This window comes from Lissotriton vulgaris, chromosome 1_1, assembly GCF_964263255.1.
Source record: "Lissotriton vulgaris chromosome 1_1, aLisVul1.2, whole genome shotgun sequence".
Lineage (NCBI taxonomy): Eukaryota > Metazoa > Chordata > Amphibia > Caudata > Salamandridae > Lissotriton > Lissotriton vulgaris.
This window is the reverse complement of record NC_141685.1, coordinates 1,059,169,708-1,059,193,928: the sequence shown is the minus strand read 5'-3', so window position 1 is coordinate 1,059,193,928 and position 24,221 is coordinate 1,059,169,708. Positions and strand designations below refer to the sequence as shown.

Sequence of the window (24,221 nt, the reverse complement as noted above, 5' to 3'; positions counted from 1 at the left end):
CCAGGAGATTATTGTCCATAATGTGTTGGGAAAGTTGTTTTGCAACGCATTTTTCTGTGATCTTTGAAAGAAAGGGGAGATTGGTGATGGGTCGGAAGTTATTGAGGTTGGTGATGGGTCGGAAGTTATTGAGGTTGTTTCCATCTGCAGAGGGTTTTTTTAGAAGAGGGGTAACCTGTCCTGTTTTGAGGACAACTGGGAGGGATCTTTGACTGAGGAAGAGATTAACTAGCATGGTCCAATAGGAGAGAGTGTTGGTATAGAAATCAATGGCGATGACACTGGCTATGGAGTCAGAAGAATGGTTGGAGGGTTTGGTTTCGAAGATGCATTTGAGGAGATTATCTTCCGAGATGGCGGCAAAGTTCTGTCAAGTGACTACGGATTTTCGTTCCTCAATGGTGGGTGACCTGTTCCACCAGAGATTTTACCTTTTGATCAAAGAATATAGCGAACTCAGTTGCTTTCTTTGAAGCATTCTCAGGTTTGATGGTTCGGAGAGAACAATTTGGGTTTTTGATGAGGTTGTGAAGTTTTTGGTGTCTGTTTTTAGCTGAATCGAGGGGGGATCTGAAATGTGATTTTTTTTTTTGCTGGAAGATGTGCTTATGGTATTTGAATCTTGCTGAAAGTAAAAGAGAGAGGTTGGAGGTGGATGGAGATTGTCTCCAATGTTTCTCCAAGATTCTACGGTTTTTCCTTTAGTCATAGAGAGCTTTATTGAACTAAAGAGCTGATGGGGTGGGTCTTTTCCTTTTGCGTTGGAGTGGAGCAACCTTGTTGATTTCGACTGCAAGGATTGAGAGGCAATGGGGAGTGAGATCGTTGACATCCGTATTGGGGTCTAGACTAGTAAGTGAAAGCATAGCAGAATCACAATGAGTCCCAAGATCAATGTTTTTTGTGTTGCGGAACCAAGTAGAGGCTCTTTTAGGTTGGCCAAGAGTTATAATGTGCGAGAGGTGAAAACAGAAGGGAATGAGGAAATGGCCTGACCAGTCTACACTGATGGGGGCAGCAATGGTAAGCTGGTCTGATTTAGAAATAACAAGGTCCAGAATTGAGCCCTTGGCATGTGTAATTTCTGAACAGTGTTGGACAAGCTTGTTAGCTGAGAGAAAGGTTGCAAGCTTGTTGGCAGCCGAGTCTTCCACGGAGGCCCAGTGGAGATTGAAATCACCCAGGAAGATCTGCTTGTCGCTTTGTGAATATTGGTCACTAATGAAGTCTGAGTTTCTCCATGAAGGAAGAGCAATTACCAGGCGGGTGGTAGGTGGCATGGAACCTGAAGGGTGAGCCATGAATAACTTGGAGTTCTAGGGAAAGGCATTCAAAAGTGCGAAAGAGGATGGTGGGAAAGGCTTTGATTTGAAGGGAGTTTCTGAAGATAATCCAACACCTCCCTCGATCTTGTCTGCTCTGCGTTTCTGAGGATAGAGTAGTCAGTAGGTATCAAAAGATCAAATGAATTGTGAGAGGAGTCATTAAACCAGGTCTCAGTGATAGAGAGCATGTCGAGATTGTGGTGGGTGATAGTGTCAGAGATTTCCAGTTTGTGTTTGAGTAGAATTGTTATGTGAGGCGAGTGGAGGGGAATTGACGTTGGTAGTCTTGTAGCTAGCCAGTAAGTTGGTAATGTCTGTGGAGAACAGACTGTGGTTAGCTTTATTGGGGCTCGGGAGCAAGGAACTCCTAGAGCGGTTATTCTGGGAGGGGGATATTTTAGCACATAAGAGTGAAAAGGACGCTTCAAGCTGGGAAATGGAAGAGATTAGAGAATCCAGTTTAGTTTCCAGAGAGAGGTGAGCTGAGCACGGAGTGAAGGGTGGCTCAATGGTTAAGGGAGGGCATGGCCTAGGCGAAGGAAAACGGGGGGAAGTGGGGGACTGGAGAAAGTGTTGGAATGCGAACGTCGATGGTGGGGGAGCAAGTGATGTAGGCGAAGGAGGACAGTGGGCTGTGGGGGACTGGGGAGAGAGATGTGATGCAAAGGTCTGAGGGGAGGAAAGATGGTGATAGAAAGGAGTTGATGGAATTACAGTGATATTTTTACTGGTGTTGAGCAGAGGGGAAGAATAGAGATCATACATAGGAGGAGAAAATTGAGAAGTAGAAATAGATGGTGAGGGGGGGGTTATGGGAAGGCCATGGATACGGTGAGATGAGGAGAAAAGTCTGTACAGGGAGGGAGGTCAAAGGAAGGCCACAGGAATGGGGAGAAGAGGGAGGGTGCAGGCCAGGTACCATGGGTAATGAAAGGTAAGTGTAGGGATACAGGCACCAGGCAGAGTGGGGGGGTTGAGCTAAATGAAAGTTGTGGGAGGAATGAAGGACTGTGCGGTCAAAGGGAGGCAAGAGGGAGGAATTACCAAGAGGGGAAAGAGGGTTGTGAAGCATAGGGGGGAGTGGAAGTTGTGGAGATATGGAAGGTGTAAGGTCAGTGGGAGAGAAGATGATGGATTTACAAATGGGGGAGGCAGGAATGTGAGGCATAGGAGGGGGGAGTGAAGGTTGTAGAGAGATGGGAGGTGTAAGAACAGAGTTGAAGGTACGAGGAAAGGGGAAGAGCGGAAAGGGGTGAGGAGAGGAGAAGAGGGGAGGGAGGGGAGAGGGTAAGGAGAGTTGATCAGTAGTTCAGGTTGTAAAAAAAAGTGGATTAAGTAGGGGGGAAATGGGTAGGAATAGGAGAGTTAGGGGGCGAGAGAAGGCAGTGGAATAATGGGGAGAGACCGAGGCCCTACAAAAGCTTGTGATGTGGGGGGGCAGTAGTGGTGGCTGCACTTCTGTACATGCGTATTTTGGACGAAGCTCCATGGGTTATCCCTTTTGGGACATTAGTTGCTGGTTGTGGCTACAGAGGTGCTTGGTGTGAGATGTTGATGTATTTGCAGGAAATGTTTCTCAAAGCTTATGTGTATTAATTGGGCGGGACAAACCCTCTGTTTGCATAGCATGAGATGGCGAGGCGTCTTTGTAAGCGAAGCGTTTTCAATAGTTGTGGGGCGGAGATGACACACGGATCGGGTTATTTGCCGCGCTCGAGCCCTCCCCTCACACACACACACACACACTGCGCTGCGTCCTCACCAGCGTAACTCGATGCGGCCCCCGGCCTATCCGCCGGCTGTCAGCCCCGCAACCCGAGCCTCCTATGGCTGCCCGGGCAACGGGCGCCCTTCTCGGTCTCCCGCTGCCGAGCACCGTGCCAGGGTGGGCGCCGGTGGCACTGCGTCCGTCGGTGGTCAAGAGCGGGCGTTGACGACCCGGACCCCCGGCATTGGTGGAGGTGAAGTGCAGGGGGCATCCCGAACGGGTACATGGGGCCCCTGAGGGGAGTTATGTGGGGGCGTAACAGGTGCACGCGGCTGCATGACAAGTTATTATAATGGAGAAACTTGGCAGCGTAGCTGAGGAAGCAGGAGGCGCTCAGATTATACAGGCCGTAAGGCAAACGACACCTTGACGGCGTCTCGAATCCGCGAAGTGCCCAGACACGTCGTGCTCTCGCCCAAGGTTGGCAGCACCCACACACGACGCTCCGGTGAGGCAGGAGGAGGGAGAGCGGCAGCCCAGCTCCTTCTTGCATGGCTGACTTCTTAGTTCGAGGTGTCAAGACGCCCAGAGCCAGAACAACCTACCGTAGTGAGGCCTACTGGGGGTGTATGCGTTTGGGACAGTGTGTGACATATTATTCCTCCACCGGGCAGTTTCTGCTCTCTCTCTTCACCGCTCTTCATCTCTCTCGCAAGCGCTTCCTACTCTCACCCTTCCTCCCGTCTTCCCTTCTCAGAGCTCAACACTTCATATTTGCCCCCATCTCTCTTCCGCTCAAGGATTCTTCCCCCTACCCCCCCCCCCCCAGGTTTTTTTCCACCTTGTCTGCTCCGTGCTCCGTACTCCGCTTGCTCTGCCTGCGCGTTTCCTCTGTTAAAAGAAGTGATGTTAAGCTATTTTTCTTTAACTCTTTCCGCAGCCCGATCTCTTGAACTTCAAGAAGGGTTGGATGTCCCTTCTGGACGAACATGGCGAGGTAAGATCACTGTAACTGCCTTGTATACGAGTTGAAATTCACTTTTATTTTGACATGTTCCTGATAGTTTGTGAAGGGAGTGGCCCTGCTATTGTTCTCTGGAGACAGTTCGTGGAATTTGTGCTGTTTTCCAGTAAAGTGATTTGTGTACAGTTTGCATTGAACATGGTACACTTTGCATTGCTTATGTATTGTGGCTTCACGTGTCTTTGCAGTTTAAGAAGCACTGGTTTGTGCTGACTGACACCAGTCTGCGCTACTACCGCGACTCCAACGCTGAAGAGGTGAGTGATGCTGTACAGTGTCCCTATTTCTGAGAAAGTAACTGCACCTCACTCGCATCCAACCCTTCTTGGATGGGAAGTGATTGTCTCATCTATAAAACGGACGTTTTGTTTGTTTTTTCCTCGCCTATGCTTCATGTTCTCTCTCTTTGTAGACTGATGATCTGGACGGGGAGATAGACTTACGGACTTGTACAGATGTACCCGAGTTTGCTGTGCAGCGCAACTATGGATTCCAGATCCGCGTGAGTAATATCTACCTCCCTTTACAGATCTTTCACCTCCTCTTTTCTCTTTATTGTCATGAGCGTCTTGTCAAGTCTTGATGGATGAGGACTTAGTTTCATTCACAGGACTTCCATTCTGTTGGGGGTTCATGGTCTCCCTCTGTTATGCGCTCTAAAATTGCAGTGATTTTTAATCGGTATTTGTAAACCTGCTACAAGCTTGTGCCTGTGGTACAAGCACCTATCACTTTTTTGCGAAGTAGGCCTACACTGGAAATAACTTTGTTTCACAGAGGGGCAAGTAGGTTCTGTAACAATCGCACTGCTGGTGTAAGAGTTTAGGCCAAGTCCCTGATTCATCATCCAACCTTAAGAATGTGCGTATCTGCCTTTTTTGCAATCCACTTCCCCTGTTCCCTGATCACTGCTGATCAAATGCAATGCAGTTAGGGATCAATGTTGTGTAACTCTCAATCTTTTACCTTCCACTCACGTTAAAATGCAAGTCCGGCTTTAGAATTTCACTCAAATGGATTTAACAGAGTTATTTTGAGTACCAGAAGTATATAATGGTCACTCCGTGACTTAACATGTAAAATGCTAGCCATACCCTTGACATGAGTCTCCCCTTGGAGTTGTCAACATAACCTGAAGTATAAAACAAGAATTATGTCACTTGAAGCTAAGTGAAAAAAAGCCCAACTCAATGCAAAGATGATGGTTGGTTAAAAAAAAATCAATAAATGCATTTAAGAAAGTAGGTATTTGGTGGGTACAATAATTATTCTTTGAAACATTTACCAGTAAAAGTTTCCACACTTTCCTGGATACCCTTTAGCCCCCACCCCCCAAGAACCTTCCAGATGAGAGGTCTGAATGCTTAACCCCTTCGATGCTGATGACGAGCTGAGCTCGTCATCAGCCACGGGAGACGTGTGCGGATGACGAGATGAGCTCGTCATGTAACGCGGTTATTAGAAAACAGCCGCACAGCGCAAAAATAACCGCAGCAGCGATGCGGTTAAAACTCACTGCAAACGCTTTTTAACTAGCATGAAAGTTCTCTTTTCACAGCTCATTTACTTTGAGTTCAATGAAATGGAAAACCCTTGAACTGGGTTTCAAATGGGCAGCAATAGGTGGGTTGAAACTCTGGCCACACATTTGTATGTGTAAGGCACGCTACCACAGTGTGTAGCACAAGAGAACTGCTTTTATGACTACATTTGCTTCTCATGGTTTTAACAGTCCCTTGTGAAATTTTACTGTGCCACCCAGCTCCTGATCCACTATTTTGTGACACACTGGTATGTTTCCTGACTAGGAGGCTCATTCTGTGCCCCAAAAATGTTCTTGAGATTATTTTGGTCATTCAAGTTAGACTCCAGGAGAGTACTCAATTCAGCTTCTGATTGAGTCTGCCCAAAATGATAATACTTTAGCTTTTGTGACCACCATCTCCAAATTCGAGACAGGACGTAGTTAGTTTTTTGGGAGCGAAATCTATAGTTGTTGGAATGCCCATTTTGCCTGCACACCAACTTGGGGCACTCTGTGGTAAGTTTGTGCTATCTGCCATGACTGGGAGCATCATTTCAGCAAGGAGTGTGGGGAGGGGCATATTAAGGGTTGGGCTATCTCCGCAGGCGATGGCAGTGTGTATGGGACCTTTGACAATGCAATTGAAGGAAAGTTTAACCATACCACTTATTTAAACGAATTCAGAAATGTTATATTTCATATTCAGCTATGGGTTTCTAGCTTGTATATCATTTCTATTGATTGTAATAATTTGATAGTTGTAGACGCTTGATCCAATACCATTTTCTACAGTCCTCACACCTTGCAAGTAGTATTAAATAGAGCAGTAATCATTGTTCTGAAGGATAGTTCTAAATGCAGATACCTCACCATATGAATATCTCCAGGTGCCAGACTAGATTCAGAAATTTTTCTCAGCAATTCCCTTGTGTGGTGGTAGGTGTTGTCATGCATGTCCACATCTTGTTATTTCCGTTTAGAGAGTGACGTCTGGGCCCCTACATGACCACCACCCATTGCTGATATTTCCTTTCTTTCTATATTTTGACACAAATCCGAGCACACACTTATCTAGCTTTGTCAGACTTGACAGAATTTCTTTCAAAATTTTTTTCCACTGTGCTATGGCCATGTCACGTACTAAAGCGAGAGTGTTAAAAATGTGCAAGTTCAGCTACAAACAGATGTCGGTGACGGATCCTAACGGGGTGGGTCTCTGGTGTCTGGCTCCAAACACCACTTGGGTCATGCAACAAGTGTGCTAGGGTGACCTTGAAGGCCATCCAAGACTATAAGTCTAAAGATGTACTTCCCGGAAAATCACAGGAAGTTTAAAGTCACTGTTGAAGTCAAGGGCACAGCATGCTCTTGCTTCCAAGGCAGATCCTGTGAATGTTTATCATCAAAATCAAGATCTTCGAGACAGCCAAAAAAATGAAAGCAACACAAGAAGTCTTAACACTGCTCCTCTCTGTCCGCCCTCTCCCACTATTCGGAGTCACATAATTCCCTAGTTTCTTCCAGGCAGCAAACTCAATCTCCCATCCTTCTGATATTATGATTCTCCTTCCAATTTGTCTCCTAATTCCCTGGCCCGGCTCGACTCCGAAGCAAGTAAGGGCATTTAAGGAGGCTGTAGGCCTTCTTCCGTACCTGGGTCCCAAGGTTTTGAGGTGGCTCCAGTCAGCCAAAACCCAGCGGATCTGTTCCTGATACCCAGGAGCATAGATATACACATCAGTCCTGTATCTGAGTCGTAAGGATTATTAATCAGTAATATAAAATTACCCTACATTAAAACAGAATATCTGGGAAGTCTAAACACCTTTTATTAAAGCACACCTTCGTTTTTCCAGGATAGCTTTATGCTTCTGAAAGCCCTTACAAAATTACTCTTTTTACCTTCTACTTTTGCTATATTTAGCTCTACTTAATTTTTTTTTTTTTTTTAATGAAACTAAAAGAAATTGAGGAAAAATTGACTGCCATCTCCGGATGTGGGCTTTATGGGCTTGAACCCTGTTGCATCACCCTATAACGTCAGGAGCTGCTCTGGTTGTGAGTGTGCAAGTTGTCAAACTCAGCCCCATCTCTTTACCACCACCCCCTCTACTGTACTCCAAAAATCAAATTAAAAAATCCTAATTTGAGTTATATTAAAAATTGACATCTGCGAACCAGGGCAACCTATTCTGCTTTACTTCCAGTTGAAGCTCTGAACGGCGTCACAGCAGAATTGCATCATTGAGAAGATTGGCTATCCTCCCATCACAAGCCTGATCTTAATCAGGGGACTGAGGAGAAACTTGCATTGCTGAAAGACTGGGCAAGAGGAGAGTGTTGAATGTTTGTGTGATGAGAGCCTAGGCCCAGCAAGCTATATGCCCAACACGAGGATCCCTGCCTCCAGTTTGAGGTGCTGCTGTGACAGGAGACTGGCACCACTGCTTATACCTGGCCCAAGATAAGATGGCTGTTGAGAGCAGACACTCTTACTTGCACATTTTGCCAGGAGAGAGCAGGACGTACTCCCTGTTGAGGCTTTTTGACTCGGCAACACAGTATGTCAGATGTGCTCTTATTCCTTCCTCTCTGCAGTGACAATTTGACCTCATGGTATTCCATCCGTGGAAACGTTGTTTCTTTCTAAGGTTGTACTACACCCCCGCAACCCCATGCCTATTTATGCACCTGTTGGGGTGAGCAACTTTGAATCGTGTTGTGTTTTTGTGCAGGACTGTGGCTGTGGGAGTTCCAGATTACCCCCAGCTCTTTCCTGGTGACAGGTATCTCATTGAAAACAATCTTCTGATGACAACTTACTTTCAGTAGAAGCACAAATGGCCACATGGAGAACTCTCACCACATGCATGGCCAACCGAAAGACCTGTCACGGAGCCACATGTCCACCGTGAGAATACCAAAACCCGTAACGATATTCTGCAGGGAAATCATCACTGTTTCCTTCTGCACAGACACAGCACTGTGTCTGCACCTCGCACAAGAAGGCTTTGGAGGAATGTACCCAGTCAAGCAGCTTACTATGTTTTCTGCTTTTTTAATTTTACTGTATACAATACATTTTGTCAGTTTTTTACTCTAGATTTACTTGTTATAGTTATTGCTTTTTTCCACTTATGGTGCTTATGTACATGACCTTGTTCAAGGGAATCTCTGTTTTATATTGCCCAGCAAGAATCATGCAGAGAAAAGGTGGCATCGTTCTAGAGATTTGCTCAGGTCCACCAGGCCTTATACCGTCTATTTGCAGATGAGTTATTCAGCATAATACATGTGCAAAAAGCAGCACAGATTTCCCTATTTACATAATTTGATGTTTTAATTTATTTTATAGGTTTCTGCAGCTGGCTGATCTTTTTCCTGTTAGACATTAACAATTGCTGCATAAAGATTGCCATAGAGAGCTTCATATTCTCCTTGGTTTTGGTGTCATTCATCTTTTTATTGAGTTGTCTGACCCCTATACTGACCAGTAATGTTTGGTGTGTCTTGTGAAGTGCTCGGCTGGTTGTCCTACCTCTTTGATTTTCCCGGGTGATGAGGCAAGTTACTTGGTTCAAGTAACTCCACTATGGTGCTAAAGCTGTAAAACAACAAACACATTTTTTAGCTAAAGGATGTGTAACATGCAAAACGTTACCAGGGAGAATACGTGATACTGGACCACACATTAAACTTTTCACATCTGTATGCTTGATGGGTGTGAGATTGAAAATCCTTGTGATAATTTAGTTTGTCGCCAGTCTTCCCTCTTTTTTTTGCTTTTAATTCACAGGCGTGCATGAAAACTTTAATGGGGAGAGGATGTGGCCTAACTGGCTAGGGCGGTCCATCTCAAATCTTGGGTACCGGGTTCCAGCCTCTGCAACGATGCTCAACATCCTGTGATTCTGGGCAAATCACTTATTCTCCCAGTGCCTAACAAAAATGAATGTGACCTTGTGTAACATAACTTGTGCTTGTGTGAAGCGCTCTGATACCTTCAGGTCAATTTCGCACTATATCCTCCACACCCTACTCCGGTCCTCCACACCCTACTCCGGTCCTCCACACCCTACGCCGGTCCTCCACACCCTACGCTGGTCCTCCACACCCTACGCCGGTCCTCCACACCCTACGCCGGTCCTCCACACCCTACGCCGGTCCTCCACACCCTACGCCGGTCCTCCACACCCTACGCCGGTCCTCCACACCCTACGCCGGTCCTCCACACCCTACGCCGGTCCTCCACACCCTACGCCGGTCCTCCAAACCCTACTCCGGTCCTCCACACCCTACTCCAGTCCAGTTCACCCCCCACCTTCTCCAGTCGTCCACACCCCAGTCCAGTTCACCACACCCCACCCCACCCCACCCCACTCTAGTCCGCTCCACCCCGCTGGCTCTAGTCCGCTCCACCCCGCTGGCTCTAGTCCGCTCCACCCTGCTGGCTCTAGTCCGCTCCACCCCGCTGGCTCTAGTCCGCTCCACCCCGCTGGCTCTAGTCCGCTCCACCCCGCTGGCTCTAGTCCGCTCCACCCCGCTGGCTCTAGTCCGCTCCACCCCGCTGGCTCTAGTCCGCTCCACCCCGCTGGCTCTAGTCCGCTCCACCCCGCTGGCTCTAGTCCGCTCCACCCCGCTGGCTCTAGTCCGCTCCACCCCGCTGGTTCTAGTCCGCTCCACCCCCCGGGCTCTAGTCCGCTCCACCCCCCGGGCTCTAGTCCGCTCCACCCCCCGGGCTCTAGTCCGCTCCACCCCCCGGGCTCTAGTCCGCTCCACCCCCCGGGCTCTAGTCCGCTCCACCCCCCGGGCTCTAGTCCGCTCCACCCCCCGGGCTCTAGTCCGCTCCACCCCCCGGGCTCTAGTCCGCTCCACCCCCCGGGCTCTAGTCCGCGCTCCACCCCCCGGGCTCTAGTCCGCGCTCCACCCCCCGGGCTCTAATCCGCGCTCCACCCCCCGGGCTCTAGTCCGCGCTCCACCCCCCGGGCTCTAGTCCGCGCTCCACCCCCCGGGCTCTAGTCCGCGCTCCACCCCCCGGGCTCTAGTCCGCGCTCCACCCCCCGGGCTCTAGTCTGCTCCACCCACCGGGCTCTAGTCTGCTCCACCCACCCGGCTCTAGTCTGCTCCACCCACCCGGCTCACTCTAGTCCAGTTCACCACACCCCAGTCCAGTTCACCACACCACACCCCACTCCACTCTTCACTGTAGTCTAGTCCACCCCTTTACTCTAGTCTAGTCCATCCCCGCTCTAGTCCGCTCCACCCACCCCGCTCTAGTCCGCTCCACCCACCCCGCTCTAGTCCGCTCCACCCACCCCGCTCACTCTAGTCCAATTCACCTCACCCTAGTCCAATTCACCTCACCCTAGTCCAATTCACCTCACCCTAGTCCAATCCACCTCACCCTAGTCCAATCCACCCCACCCCAATACAATCTAATCCACGCACTCCAATGCACCCCACTCTAACCCACCTCCACTCTACGACACTGCACTCTACGACACTCTCTGCCAATGAACCAGTGAACTCTACTCCACTCTGCTCAACAAATCCACTCTACGACACTCTAGTCCCCCCCCCCCCCCCCCCTCTCCCACTTCACAACAATCGATGCCATAAAATGTAAGCCATGCTGAGCAGCAGTCACACTGGTGTACAACATGGCAAAAACACATTGCCAAAGTCAATAGTTCTTGTATTAGGCGAGACCTATTGGCTTTGCCAATGCTTGTTTACTATTAGCAAAGGATCCATCGTTAGGGTATCTTTAGCCTACACTTGCATACTCCTTTTTTTCCACCGAATCCTCAACTTGGATTCGATTTTCAGAGTATTTGACTTTAAGATGATAAAAAGCATAGTGGCATTACAAAAATTCTGTGACAGCTGGCAGCTCTCTGGGAAGAAAGCTTTGGAGCTTAATGCTGTCATAATGTGTGTGGAGAAGGCCACATAGCTGTGTGGCATAGATCTCCACAGACGCATGCTGGGGAATTACGCTGCCCCTTTGTTAGTCCCGGGGTAGTATGCTCCAACTCTAAATACATCATGCTAAATACCAGAAGAGCACTCCTCCGACTTGACCAGTACCATAAGACTGCTTTGGTGATTAAGAGATCCACCCTACTCTCATTATGGCACAACCCTAAGCTCCGGATTGAAAGGAAGACCCTTCACTGGGAACTGTGGGCTGGAAAAGATATACACATAGTGAATGACCTCTATGATAATGGCAGGCCCTTACCCTTCTCGACATTACAAGAGAAATTTGACTTACCACCAATTGAATTCTACCAGTTCCTGAAACTGAAAGCAGCTATCGCCAAGTATCCCCTATATACAGACTTGCCCTGGCTGGTGACCCGTCTCCGGATACTGTGCCATGCTGATCATTTTGTATCCAGAATTTATAAACTACTCCTCCCCCTACCCAAGAAACCACATAGGATGTCCGAAAGTAAGTGGGAATCGGAGCCTAACTCCACAGGATTGCATTAGACTGGGATGTGATACACAGCACCTCACTGACAAACAAGATATCCCCGATCCTATGTCAAACGAAATATATGTTGTTAAACAGAGTGTTCTGGACCCCCCAGAAATTGTTCAAATGTAAACTAAGGGATACGCCTACATGTTGGAACTGCCAGGAAGCACCTGGCGACTTGGCACACATGCTTTTTAATTGTTCCTTATTGCGACCATTTTGGAATAAAATATTTACATATATTCAACAAGTGCTTGGAATCACACCTATCCAGGAATTTATATATGTCATTTTAGGTCCTCTGGAAGCACACTTACTAGACGTTCATGACAGACAATTGCTTGATATTATGTTGACATTGGCGTGCAAGGTCATACTCTACAAATGGAAAAATTTTGCTGAAGTCAACTTCAAAATGTGGCTAGAATGGCTTGCATTTTTAAGAGGGGCAGACAATCCTGCGCTACAATCAGCCACTTGGAAACCTTCAAACAACAAACTCTGGTCGTCCTTGGATGCGTCATCCTCTCACTTTGAACAACCATGACACACATCATAACAGCTAGCCTTGTGAGATAGAATCTAGATGTGAATTTATATTTGCTTCTGTATGCTTCTGTATGCTTACTGTATATTTTCTGCTACACGCACAGCGTACCAGGTCTGGGCAAACCGACTGCTATTGCCCTACAGATGCACCTGTCCTCTCTCTTCTCCCCTCTTGTCTCTCTCTCCTTTCCTTCTCTTTCTTCTCTCTCCTCTTTCTTATCTTCTCTCCTTAATTTGCTTTTGATTATTGTAAGTGTCATTGTACCAACACTGTATCCAACATACCTGGAAGATTTATTGTATTGTCATTATTTTCATCTTTATCCTTCAATAAAAAAGATTTGAATTAAAAAAAGGTTGAATTCCATGCAGATTGTATGAATGGGGTGATGCATGATGTTATCCCTTTAGCACTGATATCCATAGCAGCTACTCAGCAGACTACATTGTCTGAGACCCCCCTGGAGCTCTTGGCAATTTCTTGTCTTCACTGAACAAAGTTGTCACCCCCTTTCAATTAAAAATGATCAGTTCCTTCTTCTGGGTGATTTTAATCTACACATGGATAAATCCACCGATCCTAATGCTATCTCCCTGTTTGAAATAAGGGCGGTATGCGATCTGACCGTCCATCGCTGCTCCCACCATAATTTGGGACATGCTCTCGATCAGATATTCTGTAGCACAGAATTAACAACTGATCTGCCGCTTCCCATCATTTGGTCTGACCATTTTCTCATCAACTTTAAGATACCTAATCCAGACTTTGGTTTCCCTCCTAGGCCTATTAGGACAGAAAAGAAATATAGATCTTTTCACAAAATATATTTGCCTTCGCTGAGTGAGGCTTTGAAATCATCAGTTCCTATACTGGGCGGTGAACTTGAATGCGGTATCACCGCTCTAGAATGCTGGCTTAAGTCCAGCTTGGAAAAGGCCGCTCCCCTGTCCTCACAGACTTCTAGGAGCGCCCTCCCATCCGCTCCTTGGTTTAATGAACCACTAAGAGTAATTGAAAGTAACCTGCAGGGTTCTAGAAAGAAAATGGCGCAAACACTACCTATTGGATGTTAGTAAAATCTGTAAGAGTGCCCAGAAATACCATTACCTTATGGTAAAAGAGGCTAAGATGCAAGCGAAGATCAACACAGCTCAAAATAAAGGGAAAGTAATTTTTAATATAGTGAAATCCTTCACCTCTCCTGAGACAATAAAGAAAGAATCCCCACACTCTGCGGAATGGACACAGCAGGTTGCTCTGTTCCTCCATTATAGGATTACCTTAATTCAATAATCTTTAGAGGAAATTATGGAAGAGAACCTAGTGTCAGACCAATCTCCGTCTCAGGCCAATTCTTAGCCGACCCCCTACGTTGGTGGAGTTTCCTAAAATACTATGTCGACTCGTTCCACTATCTTAAATGTCTTAAGTCCGGCTTTCCTAGTGATGACTGCCCAGCTAAACTACTCTCCTCCCTTGCACCTATGCTCAATGCCATAGTTAATAAAGTATTGAACTCCTCTCTCCTCTCTTGCATCTATGCTCAATGCCATAGTTAATAAAGTATTGAACTTCTCACTCTCACTCTCTCGTGGTAAAGTGCCACTCAGCTGGAAACAATGCATCTTTTAGTCGAGGTGATTTTTACATTCTGTGTTTGAAAATACCACTTTTAGGAAGTAGGTATTTTCTTGCTCAGTCATCCTGTGTGCCTCTGCTGTAATGTGGATTGCCTGTCTGGGTTTTGGACGACAGATGGCTAGGAAGGCTTCCGATAGTCTAGGTAGGTCAGGAAAGGGCTGAATAGACCTGGGCTGCGATGGGGGAACAGGGAGGAGATTTCCTTGCACCTCAAAGGTACTGGTCTGCCTCTGACAATGCTGTCTCCACCCCCTGCCAGGAAATCACACCAGAGAAGGCAGAACTGGTTCTGGCTGGGCGCAGACACACTCTGCCTAGAGCAGGGGTACTCATAGTACTGCCCGCCAGCGGCCCGGCAAGCCTTCCTTGGCGGCCTGCAGACCTTGCAGACATCATACCAGTGTTTTCAATTTTTTTTTTAGGGTGTCTGAAAACATTGCCGGTTCCAGCAGCGCAACTCGGGGAGGCTGGGAGGGTGAGGTAGGGAGAGGGTGAGGTAGGGAGAGGGTGAGGTAGGGAGAGGGTGAGGTAGGGAGAGGGTGAGGTTGGGAGAGGGTGAGGTTGGGAGAGGGTGAGGTTGGGAGAGGGTGAGGTTGGGAGAGGGTGAGGTTGGGAGAGGGTGAGGTAGGGAGAGGGTGAGGTAGGGAGAGGGTGAGGTAGGGAGAGAGTGGTAGGGAGGGAGAGAGTGGTAGGGAGGGAGAGAGTGGTAGGGAGGGAGAGGGTGGTAGGGAGGGAGAGGGTGGTAGGTAGGGAGAGGGAGGTAGGGGGAGGGAGGTGGAGGGAGGTGGGGAGAGGGAGGGAGGTAGAGGTAGGGAGAGGGAGGTAGAGGTAGGGAGAGGGAGGTAGAGGTAGGGAGAGGGAGGTGGAGGGAGGGAGGTAGAGGGAGGTAGAGGTAGGGAGAGGTAGGGGGAGGGAGGGAGGGTGGGAGGGAGGGAGGTAGGGAGAGGAGGGAGGGAGGTAGGGAGAGGAGGGAGGGAGGTAGGGAGAGGAGGGAGGGAGGTAGGGAGAGGAGGGAGGGAGGTAGGGAGAGGAGGGAGGGAGGTAGGGAGAGGAGGGAGGGAGGTAGGGAGAGGGAGGGAGGTAGGGGGAGGGAGGTAGGTAGGGGGAGGGAGGGAGGTAGGTAGGGGGAGGGAGGTAGGGGGAGGGAGGTAGGGAGAGGGAGGTAGGGAGAGGGAGGTAGGTAGGGAGAGGTAGGTAGAGGGAGAGGGAGGTAGGGAGAGGGAGGTAGGTAGGGAGAGGTAGGTAGAGGGAGAGGGAGGTAGGTAGAGGGAGGGGGAGGGAGGTAGGGAGAGGGAGGAGGAGGGAGGTAGGGAGAGGGAGGAAGGTAGGGAGAGGGAGGAAGGTAGGGAGAGGGAGGGAGGGAGGGGGAGGGAGGGAGGTAGAGGGAGGGAGGGAGGTAGGGAGAGGGAGGGAGGTAGGGAGAGGGAGGGAGGTAGGGGGAGGGCGGGAGGTAGGGGGAGGGAGGTAGGGGGAGGGAGGGAGAGGTAGGTAGGGGGAGGGAGAGGTAGGTAGGGAGAGGGAGGTAGGTAGGTAGGGAGAGGGAGAGAGGGAGGTAGGGAGAGGGAGAGAGGGAGGTAGGGAGAGGGAGGGAGGGAGGTAGGGAGAGGGAGGGAGGGAGGTAGAGGGAGGGAGGGAGAGGTAGGGAGGGAGGGAGAGGGAGGTAGGGAGGGAGAGGTAGGGAGAGGGAGGGAGGGAGAGGGAGGTAGGGAGAGGGAGGTAGGGAGAGGGAGGGGGAGGGAGGGAGGTAGGGAGAGGGAGGTAGGAGGAAGGGAGGGAGGTAGGAGGGAGGGAGAGAGGGAGGTAGGGGGAGGGATGGAGGTAGGTAGGGAGGGAGGTAGGTAGGGAGAGGGAGGTAGGTAGGGAGAGGGAGGGAGGTAGAGGGAGAGAGAGTGTGAGGGAGGGAAATGGAGGGAGGGAAACAGACAGAGGGAGAGAAATGGAGGGAGAGGGAGGGAAACAGACAGAGGGAGAGAAATGGAGGGAGAGGGAGGGAAACAGACAGAGGGAGAGTGAGGGAAGGAAAGAGGGAGGGAAAGGGAGGGAGTGTGAGAGAGGGAAGGAAAAGGAGAGAGAGGGAAACTGAGGAGGGAAAGCGGGAGACAGAGGGAGAGAAAAGGAGACGGGGAGAGGGAGTGCAAGGAGGGAGGAAAAGGAGACAGGGAGAGGGAAGGAGGGAGACGGAGGGAGAGGGAGACGGAGGGAGACGGAGGGGGAGGGAGAGACGGAGGGGGAGGGAGAGACGGAGGGAGACGGAGGGAGAGAGGGTGAGTGAGTGAGGCAGAGGGAGTGGGAGAGGAAGACAGAGGGGGAGGGAGGGAAAGTGAGGGAGACAGGGAGAGGGATGGAGAGGGAGGGAGGGAAAGGGAGACGGAGGGAGAGCGAGTGAGGGAGGGAAATGGAGGGAGGGAAAGGGAGACAGTGTGGGAGACAGAGTGAGAGGGAAGGAGGAGTGAGGCAGAGTGAGGGAGGGAAGGAAAAGAAGACCGGGAGAAGGAGACAGGGGGAGGGAGGGAAAGAGAGACATGGGGAGGGAGGGAAAGAGGGAGGGAGGGAAGGAAAAGTAGACAGAGGGAGGGAGGGAAGGAAAAGTAGACAGAGGAAGACGGAGACGGAGGGGGAGGGAGGGAAAGAGAGAGGGAGGGAGAAGGGGGAGAGGGAGGGAGGAAAAGGGAGGGAGCGTGATAGTGAGGGGGGAGAGGGCGACAGAGGGAGACGGAGAGGGGGAGGGAGGGAAAGGGAGGGAGAGGGAGAGAGAGTGAGAGGAAGGGATGGAAATAGAGGGAGTAAGGGAAAGGGAGACAGAGGGAGGGAGGGAAATGGAGACTGGGGAGGGAGGGAAAGGGAGACTAAGGGGGAGGGAGGGAAAGGGAGACACAGGGGGAGGGAGGGAAAGGGAGACACAGGGGGAGGGAGGGAAAGGGAGACACAGGGGGAGGGAGGGAAAGGGAGACACAGGGGGAGGGAGGGAAAGGGAGACACAGGGGGAGGGAGGGAAAGGGAGACACGAGGAGGGAGGGAAAGGGAGACTGAGGGGGAGGGAGGGAAAGGGAGAGAGACACAGGGGGAGGGAGGGAAAGGGAGACACAGGGGGAGGGAGGGAAAGGGAGACACAGGGGGAGGGAGGGAAAGGGAGACACAGGGGGAGGGAGGGAAAGGGAGACACAGGGGGAGGGAGGGAAAGGGAGACACGAGGAGGGAGGGAAAGGGAGACTGAGGGGGAGGGAGGGAAAGGGAGACTGAGGGAGAGGGAGACTGAGGGGGAGGGAAGGAGAGGGAGACTGAGGGGGAGGGAGACTGAGGGGGAGGGAGACAGAGGGGGTAGGGAGAGGGAGGGAAAGGGAGAGGGAGGGAGGGAAAGGGAGAGGGAGGGAGGGAAAGGGAGACAGGGAGGGAAAGAGGGAGAGAAAAGGAGGGGGGAGGGAGGAAGGAGGAAGGAGATGGAGAGGAAGGGAGGGGGGAGGGAGAGGGAAGGAGAGGGAGACAGTGCGGGAGACAGAGTGAAGGAGGGAAAAGGAGACGGAGAGAGAGAGACTGAGACTGAGAGGGAGAGGTAGAGGGAGACGGAGAGAGCGAGAGAGGTGTGTGTATGCCGGGTCTGGTGGCTCAGTGGACAAAGGTGTCTGCTGCAGAGACCAGTGATCAACCTCATGGTCAGTTTTTATTTTTTTGCTCTAGCCCCGCCCCCTCTCCCTTTCCCAGTGACCCCGCCCCCACTGGTGCGGCCCTCGGACACAAACCACACTGTAAATGTGGCCCCCGAGAGGAAGTTTGTGAGTACCCATGGCCTAGAGGATCCAAGGATTTTTGGATGCAAATACTGGGGCCCAGACTCATGAACTTTAGAACTCTTTTCGATCAAAAAGAGCTGGAGAAGCTGTGAGGAGGAACTACCGCTTTGTTGTGTGCTTTGCTGTGTTGGCCTGCAGTGGATGCTTCTGCCTTCGGCAGTTGAAGGACTGGACTGACCTTTCTGCAATCTACTTTTGTGAGTTTCTCCAAGGGCTTGAGGTAGAGCTTGCCCCATGTTCAAAAAGTCTCAGGAACAGCAAAGACTTCAAGCTCTTTTTCCCTCAGCACTGGCGACTGTGTGTTTTGTGCTGCAACAGAAGAAAAGAAACCCGATGACGTCTACGATGCAGTTGCCGACTCTGTGTCCTGAAGGTACCACCGCAACGCTGCACCGCGACCCTGATCTCACCGACGCCTGCTGACGCTGCCACTGAGACGCTGCTCGCACAGTGACCTGTAGGCACCGCAATCCGCACCGCCTCACTTCACGACGACTCCTTGGCCTCCCCGATTATGCCGCTCCACTCCGAAATGGATTCCGCTGCTTGCACCGTGGTTCGAGGGCACTGCTCGTAAAGTTACACGACGCACCGCCCTCATCCCACACCCCAGCCTTGGCCTACCGGCTCCTTCGACTCTAGTTCGTCAGCTGACAACAGCGCTTCATCAACAACAACAACGCTGATTGCACCGTGACCTGCCAGCACCGGGACGAGCGCCGCCTTCATCTTGCACCGCAACCCTGGTCTCACTGACGACGCCTTCTGATGCTGCTGCTCACACTGTACTTCGCACCGCAGCAACGAAGCCTGCCAATGCCTGCGCTCCTGACGGAGAGGAGATCGACCTGCAACGTATGTGACTTCGAGGACCCCTATGACTACAGAACCGACGCCTACGGACGCCGTGTTTTCGGAAGCTCAACAAGAGGTCATTGACGCCCTGCATTTCTAAAAGGTACTGTTTGCGGGTCTTCCCGACACCGTAGCTGGCCCACGACGCCGCTGTCAGCCAGAACGGTTTGGATTTGTTTGCTCAAGACGCCGTGATAGCCCATGGACTGAGTTATTGATATCAAGGAACTGTTTTTAAAGCGTATTTTGAGAACAGATTTTTAAGCACTGTATTGTGGATTTTGTGTTTTTGGTCTTGTCTTAAGTATATAAAAAATATTGCTCATTTTTCTAAACTGGTGTGGTGTCCTTTTGTAGTGCTTACACTGAATTACTGTTGGTTACGTGCAAATGCATTACACACTGCCTCTAAGATAAGCCTGACTGCTCGTGCCAAGCTACCAAGGGGGTCAGTAGTGTTTACTTTAGGAGTGTAACTCCCTTATCCTGACTAGAGTAGTGGTTTCTGCCTGGCTTTGGCACATGCCTTAGCCTGCCAAAAATCCAATTTCGAACACAGGCCAAAATCCTTCCACTCTATAAAAAAAAAAACACAACACAAAAAAAAACCTTGGCCGATCAAACTGATCCAGCCAACTATAGGCTGATATCTCTTCTTCCGGCTCGTTCTACAGTTCTGGAAAAATATGGTGATAGTTATTTCAAACCATGCAGAGAGCTATAATCTGTTGCACCCTTCCCAATCTGGCTTTAGGGCCAACTTTAGCACTGAGACTACCCTTTTGGAAGTAACAGAGTGTATTAGAGGAATACTGGATCAGGGTGGAAGGGCTGTCCTGATATTGCTCGATCTGTCTGCAGCATTTGATACTGTCCTGCATGAGAGACTAATTGACAGATTGAGGAATCTGGGAATAGGCGTGACAGTATTGACACTTTCCTGCAAGACAGAAGTCAAGAGGTATGGCTTTCCCCTTTTTCAGCCCTTATGTCAGCCATGGGGTTTCGAGTTCCCCAGGGCTCTATTCTTAACCCTACTCTTTTCAATTTGTACTTGTCCCTCCTGGCGCACATAGCGAAAGGCAAATGGTGCAAAGATCATGTCCTACGCAGACGATACTCAACTGATTTTCACCTGCGAAAAAGGATCAGACTTCTTTGGTGTTAGTATCGGGGTTTGTCTCTAAGGTTTTTGAGTGGATTAAGGCTAATCCGCTTAAATGCAACTCTGATAAATCCGAGATTGTTTTCTTTGGCCAACCTGCGGTCAGTAATTGGAACGCTTAGTGGCCTGAAGAACATTCGCCGGCGCACACCGAGCAGTCAGCTGTACGAAACCTCGGAGTTCTGGTGGATAACGCCTTGTTTATGAAGTCCCAGGTTCAAGCATTAGTGGGCACCTGCTTCGGCATCCTGTGTATGTTGAAGCATTTCCTTCCTCTGTTGACACTAGAGTCTAGGAAAATAATGGTCCAGGCCTTGGTAACATTAACCCCTTGGCCGTGGTCCCGCAGCGCCGCCATGCTTGTGACGGTACCACTCCGTAACGGGCGCGCTGTGCTTATGACGGAGTGGTTCCGTCACGGCTCCGCCCACTCACTAATTCGCCCGCACAGGTGGGGAATCAGTGCCGCGTAGGCGGAGCGGCCACGGCCAGACAATCACTCCATCATGAGCACTGCACGCCCGTTGCTCTTGCTCTTGAGGGAGTGGTTCCGTCACAAGCACGGAAGGAGTGAAGTCTGGACTACGCTAATGTTTTGTATCTGGGCCTTCCCTGCTACCTTGTACAACCCTTACAGGTAGTACAAAATGACGAAGCCAGGACGATCCTCAAACCCAAACCCAGGTCTTCAATGTTCTCCCTTCTTAAATCACTTAGTTGGCAGGGACTACAGTTAAGCATCAAATTTAAAGCTCTTATTGTCTTTTTTAAGGCTTTACATGGGAAAGGAGCTGGCTGTCTTAGTAGAAGTCATTTGTTACACCCCGGCCCGTTCTCTAAGATCTTCCTCCTCCTACCGCGCTTGTATTCCTAAAGTACGTCTGGCCCAGATGGGTGGCAGAATCTTTGGCTTCTTGGGGGCCCAGGCCTGGAACAGGCTCCCAGTCGCCTTACGCTCCATCTCTGATATCTCCGTTTTTAAGAAACATCTGAAAACGTGGCTTTTCAAAACTTAGCAGTGCTTTCCATTGTTTCCCCTAACTGCTTATCTGTCAGCGCCGGGACACTCTTTCTGAGTAGCCGTTTTGCGCTATAATAAATGCATTTCATTCATTCATCCATCCATCACAAACCGTTGGTACGACCAAAGTAGACCAGTTTTAGTATCTAAATTAAAAATCAAGGCACACTTATTAGCCAAATTGTGAAAAATCTCAATAGCCGAGTGGACGTGGAAAGTCCAGGGTAAGTTTTTCAGCACGTTTAGAATGGATGAAGGGAATGTAACACGCTATATAGATGCTACTCTACAAAGATGGCACATCCTAAAGAGTCACAACAATGCTGTAAAAAAATCATGAAGCCTTCTGAAGTGCAACAGGCTTTTTCTTGCTTACACACTTGGTAGATGATGTGACAACCAAGAGGGCTGCCTTATACGAACATTTAAGGTTGCAAGGTGCCATCACCTTGAAAGGTTTGTCCATAAGCCTGACCAAGGAACTATTTAGGTGCCTGTTGGTGGTCTATTGTTGCCTTTGCTAAGGTCTAGTGGAACATTTACGGCAGGACCCTAAGATAGGCCTAGGTATTGAAATGTAAATTCCACAAGCATCATTTGTTCAGCTTCCCTCCATGAACAGGGCTCTCCTTGGGTACAGAGATGAGGCGTCTCTGCAGTATTGAGATAATCAGGTTACCAGATACAATGATACAACACCAGAACCATCAGGATCACATAATTGCCTAATCTGTCCCTGATCATCTAAAGAGCCTCCAATGTGAGTCCTCCAGGGAATTGTAAGGCTTGTCCACCGCTCAATAAACTCCTATTTTCCTGGCCTATACTAATCCACCACTAATTCATTTTTGTGTTCCAGCGGAGCGTGTTACTTGCCGAAAAGTGCGTTCATGCCTCGTCAATGGCAGTAACCACTATATTAATACAATTACAATAAAAGAGAAACATGTCCAGTTCTCTAGTTAAACTTTTCCGTAAAGATGGGCTCCCCTACTCCCTTAATAAGTAGGCTAAATTGCACATGCTGTTGAGGTAGTTCTGAAGGGATCTACAGAAGGTCTTACTTCTTGGAGGCTCTGCCACTCTAGTGACCCGTGTACAGACCCTCCTCTGATGTGGGAGACCAGCTTCAACATCACTCTTGCAGAGCTACAGCCAGGAAGCTGGGTAATTGAAGAGAAATTATTTTGGAGAAGGGGACGGGTGTGGTATGTTTCCCTGTCTAAGTCTGTGGTCTTGTTTATATCGACTTTTTACTTCTTAGGTCTGAAGCCTGATAGAAATGTCTTAAACACCAAATAGAATGTCTTCAACTCTGGCAGTTGTATGTGCTGAGGCACATCTTACTTGTTTATCAAGGCCCTAATGAAGATTTAGCAACTACTCTCTCTCTTTTTTTTTTTTGGGGGGGGGGGGGCGGTGGGGGAGGTGAATTGCAAACAACAGAGTATTCGTAAGCGGCATCATACCAAGAGTTTGGGAGAACAAAGCAAGGATGGGTCAGGTGCTGAGCTTGGTCTAGTCTGCTAATCCTTAGCCAAATTATTAGAAAAGGCAATTGGATAAGCAGTTACACTGTTAGTTAAAGAATCAAATATTGTTTCGAATTCCCAACCGCCTCGTTTGAGGATGCTGGTTTGCTGCTATATGCCAAGCTTGTGAATCTATAATCGATTTAAGCTGCAAATAACGATTTTGCAGTTTGAGTGGTGGCTGTTGATGCACAGGTACACCTCCCCAAGAGGCGAACAAAGTTATGAAGGTCCAGCACTTTGTAGGCCCCATCATGTAGCTTCATATTCTGAAAATCCTTTCATAGCAAAAGGGGTGGTGTGTATCATATAGTGTTCTACAGGGAGTCTGGTCAGCTCGGCTCTTTAGCGGACGCCCATTATCGTAGACACATATTTTGAAATTGAAAATCCATCTCTAGGAGAGAAAGGACACAAATATGTGCCTGAGAATAATCTGCCTTTTCTTACATGCGAGTAACATTTGCCCCACACCATGCTTAAACAAAACCATGTCCCAAAATGTAGAAGGCCCAGTGTAAAAACGGCATTTTGTTTATTTAAAAAAAGTGACCTGCAAATTAGGTAACCAAAATTTAAATAACATTAGCATAAATCAGATTCGAAAATAACAACTTAATCCATTGTGTACAATAGTACACAAAAAAGAGCCAATTGTGCCCTTCCAGTAAAAATTGCCACCAGGTGAATCTAAAAACTAAACCAAGAATAAAATTGCTTTGGTAACACACTTTAGATGGAAAATGCGGTGGGAGGCACCCCATTCTATACTTTAATGGGCAGGCGCTCTCTTCTCCTCCACAAACCCTGCCCCGCCATACACCAACAGCTATAAATAAATGTATTTTTTTCCATTACCTGGATTATAACTTAAGGCACGTTAAAGAGTTTGTGCGTTACTTTTATATTATACAATAGTAATCAATTTGCTTTAAAGAAGGAAAATGGCATATTCAGCACTAATAATGCGACGGCATCTTTCTCTTTGCTTCACGTTCCACCGATCATAAACGTTGTATTGTTTATTACACTCCACTGTCAAGCGAGTCTACAAATCAGTACTTGCCACACACCTTTTTTATTAGGTCGAGGACCGTAGGCTGCGCTTGCGCACTTCGGTCCGAAGATTTAATGTTTTTTAGTTAGGGGGCTTGAACCCGCCCCTCTTCTCCATTGGCTGGCCTAGTAAATGCTGGCTAACCATTGGAGGAGAGGGGCGTCACTCCCTTTAAGCCCCGTCTTTTTTGGATTCGGGGGCTTGTTTTTTGCTCTCTTTCTCACTGTGACGTCATGCGTCACTCAACAAAAAACACGCCCCCGATTCCGAAAATGTCGGAGCTTTGCGGCAGTCATTTCTGCCGACCGCGTCCAGCCCTTGCATCCATCCGCTTGCTTCGTTGGCCATTCTCCCCAGAAGAACTTTAAGCTCCAAGATAACTTCATTTTAAATTACATTTGAATTAAGAATCCAAGCACATCTGCGTGCCGATATGCTGCGCGGGGAGGCGTCCTGATCAGAACGTCAGTGTTTCCTGCCTTGATTACTTTGGGCCGCTATATGCAGATTTTCTCGCTAAGGTTCAGAGGGGCATTTCGGAGC

The 24,221-nt window shown here is 49.2% G+C and overlaps 1 protein-coding gene across 2 annotated transcripts in view; it reads left to right on the top strand.

Annotated features, from left to right (window-relative positions):
- TRIOBP (TRIO and F-actin binding protein) overlaps positions 1-24,221 on the top strand; it is a 525,566-nt gene that overhangs the window by 388,362 nt on the left and 112,983 nt on the right. For both annotated transcript variants that reach the window (XM_086962950.1, XM_086962956.1), the window contains 3 exons: positions 3,974-4,030; positions 4,246-4,314; positions 4,470-4,559. In XM_086962950.1, coding sequence (XP_086819076.1) covers positions 3,974-4,030; positions 4,246-4,314; positions 4,470-4,559 — 216 coding nt within the window. The remainder of the gene's footprint in view (positions 1-3,973; positions 4,031-4,245; positions 4,315-4,469; positions 4,560-24,221) is intronic.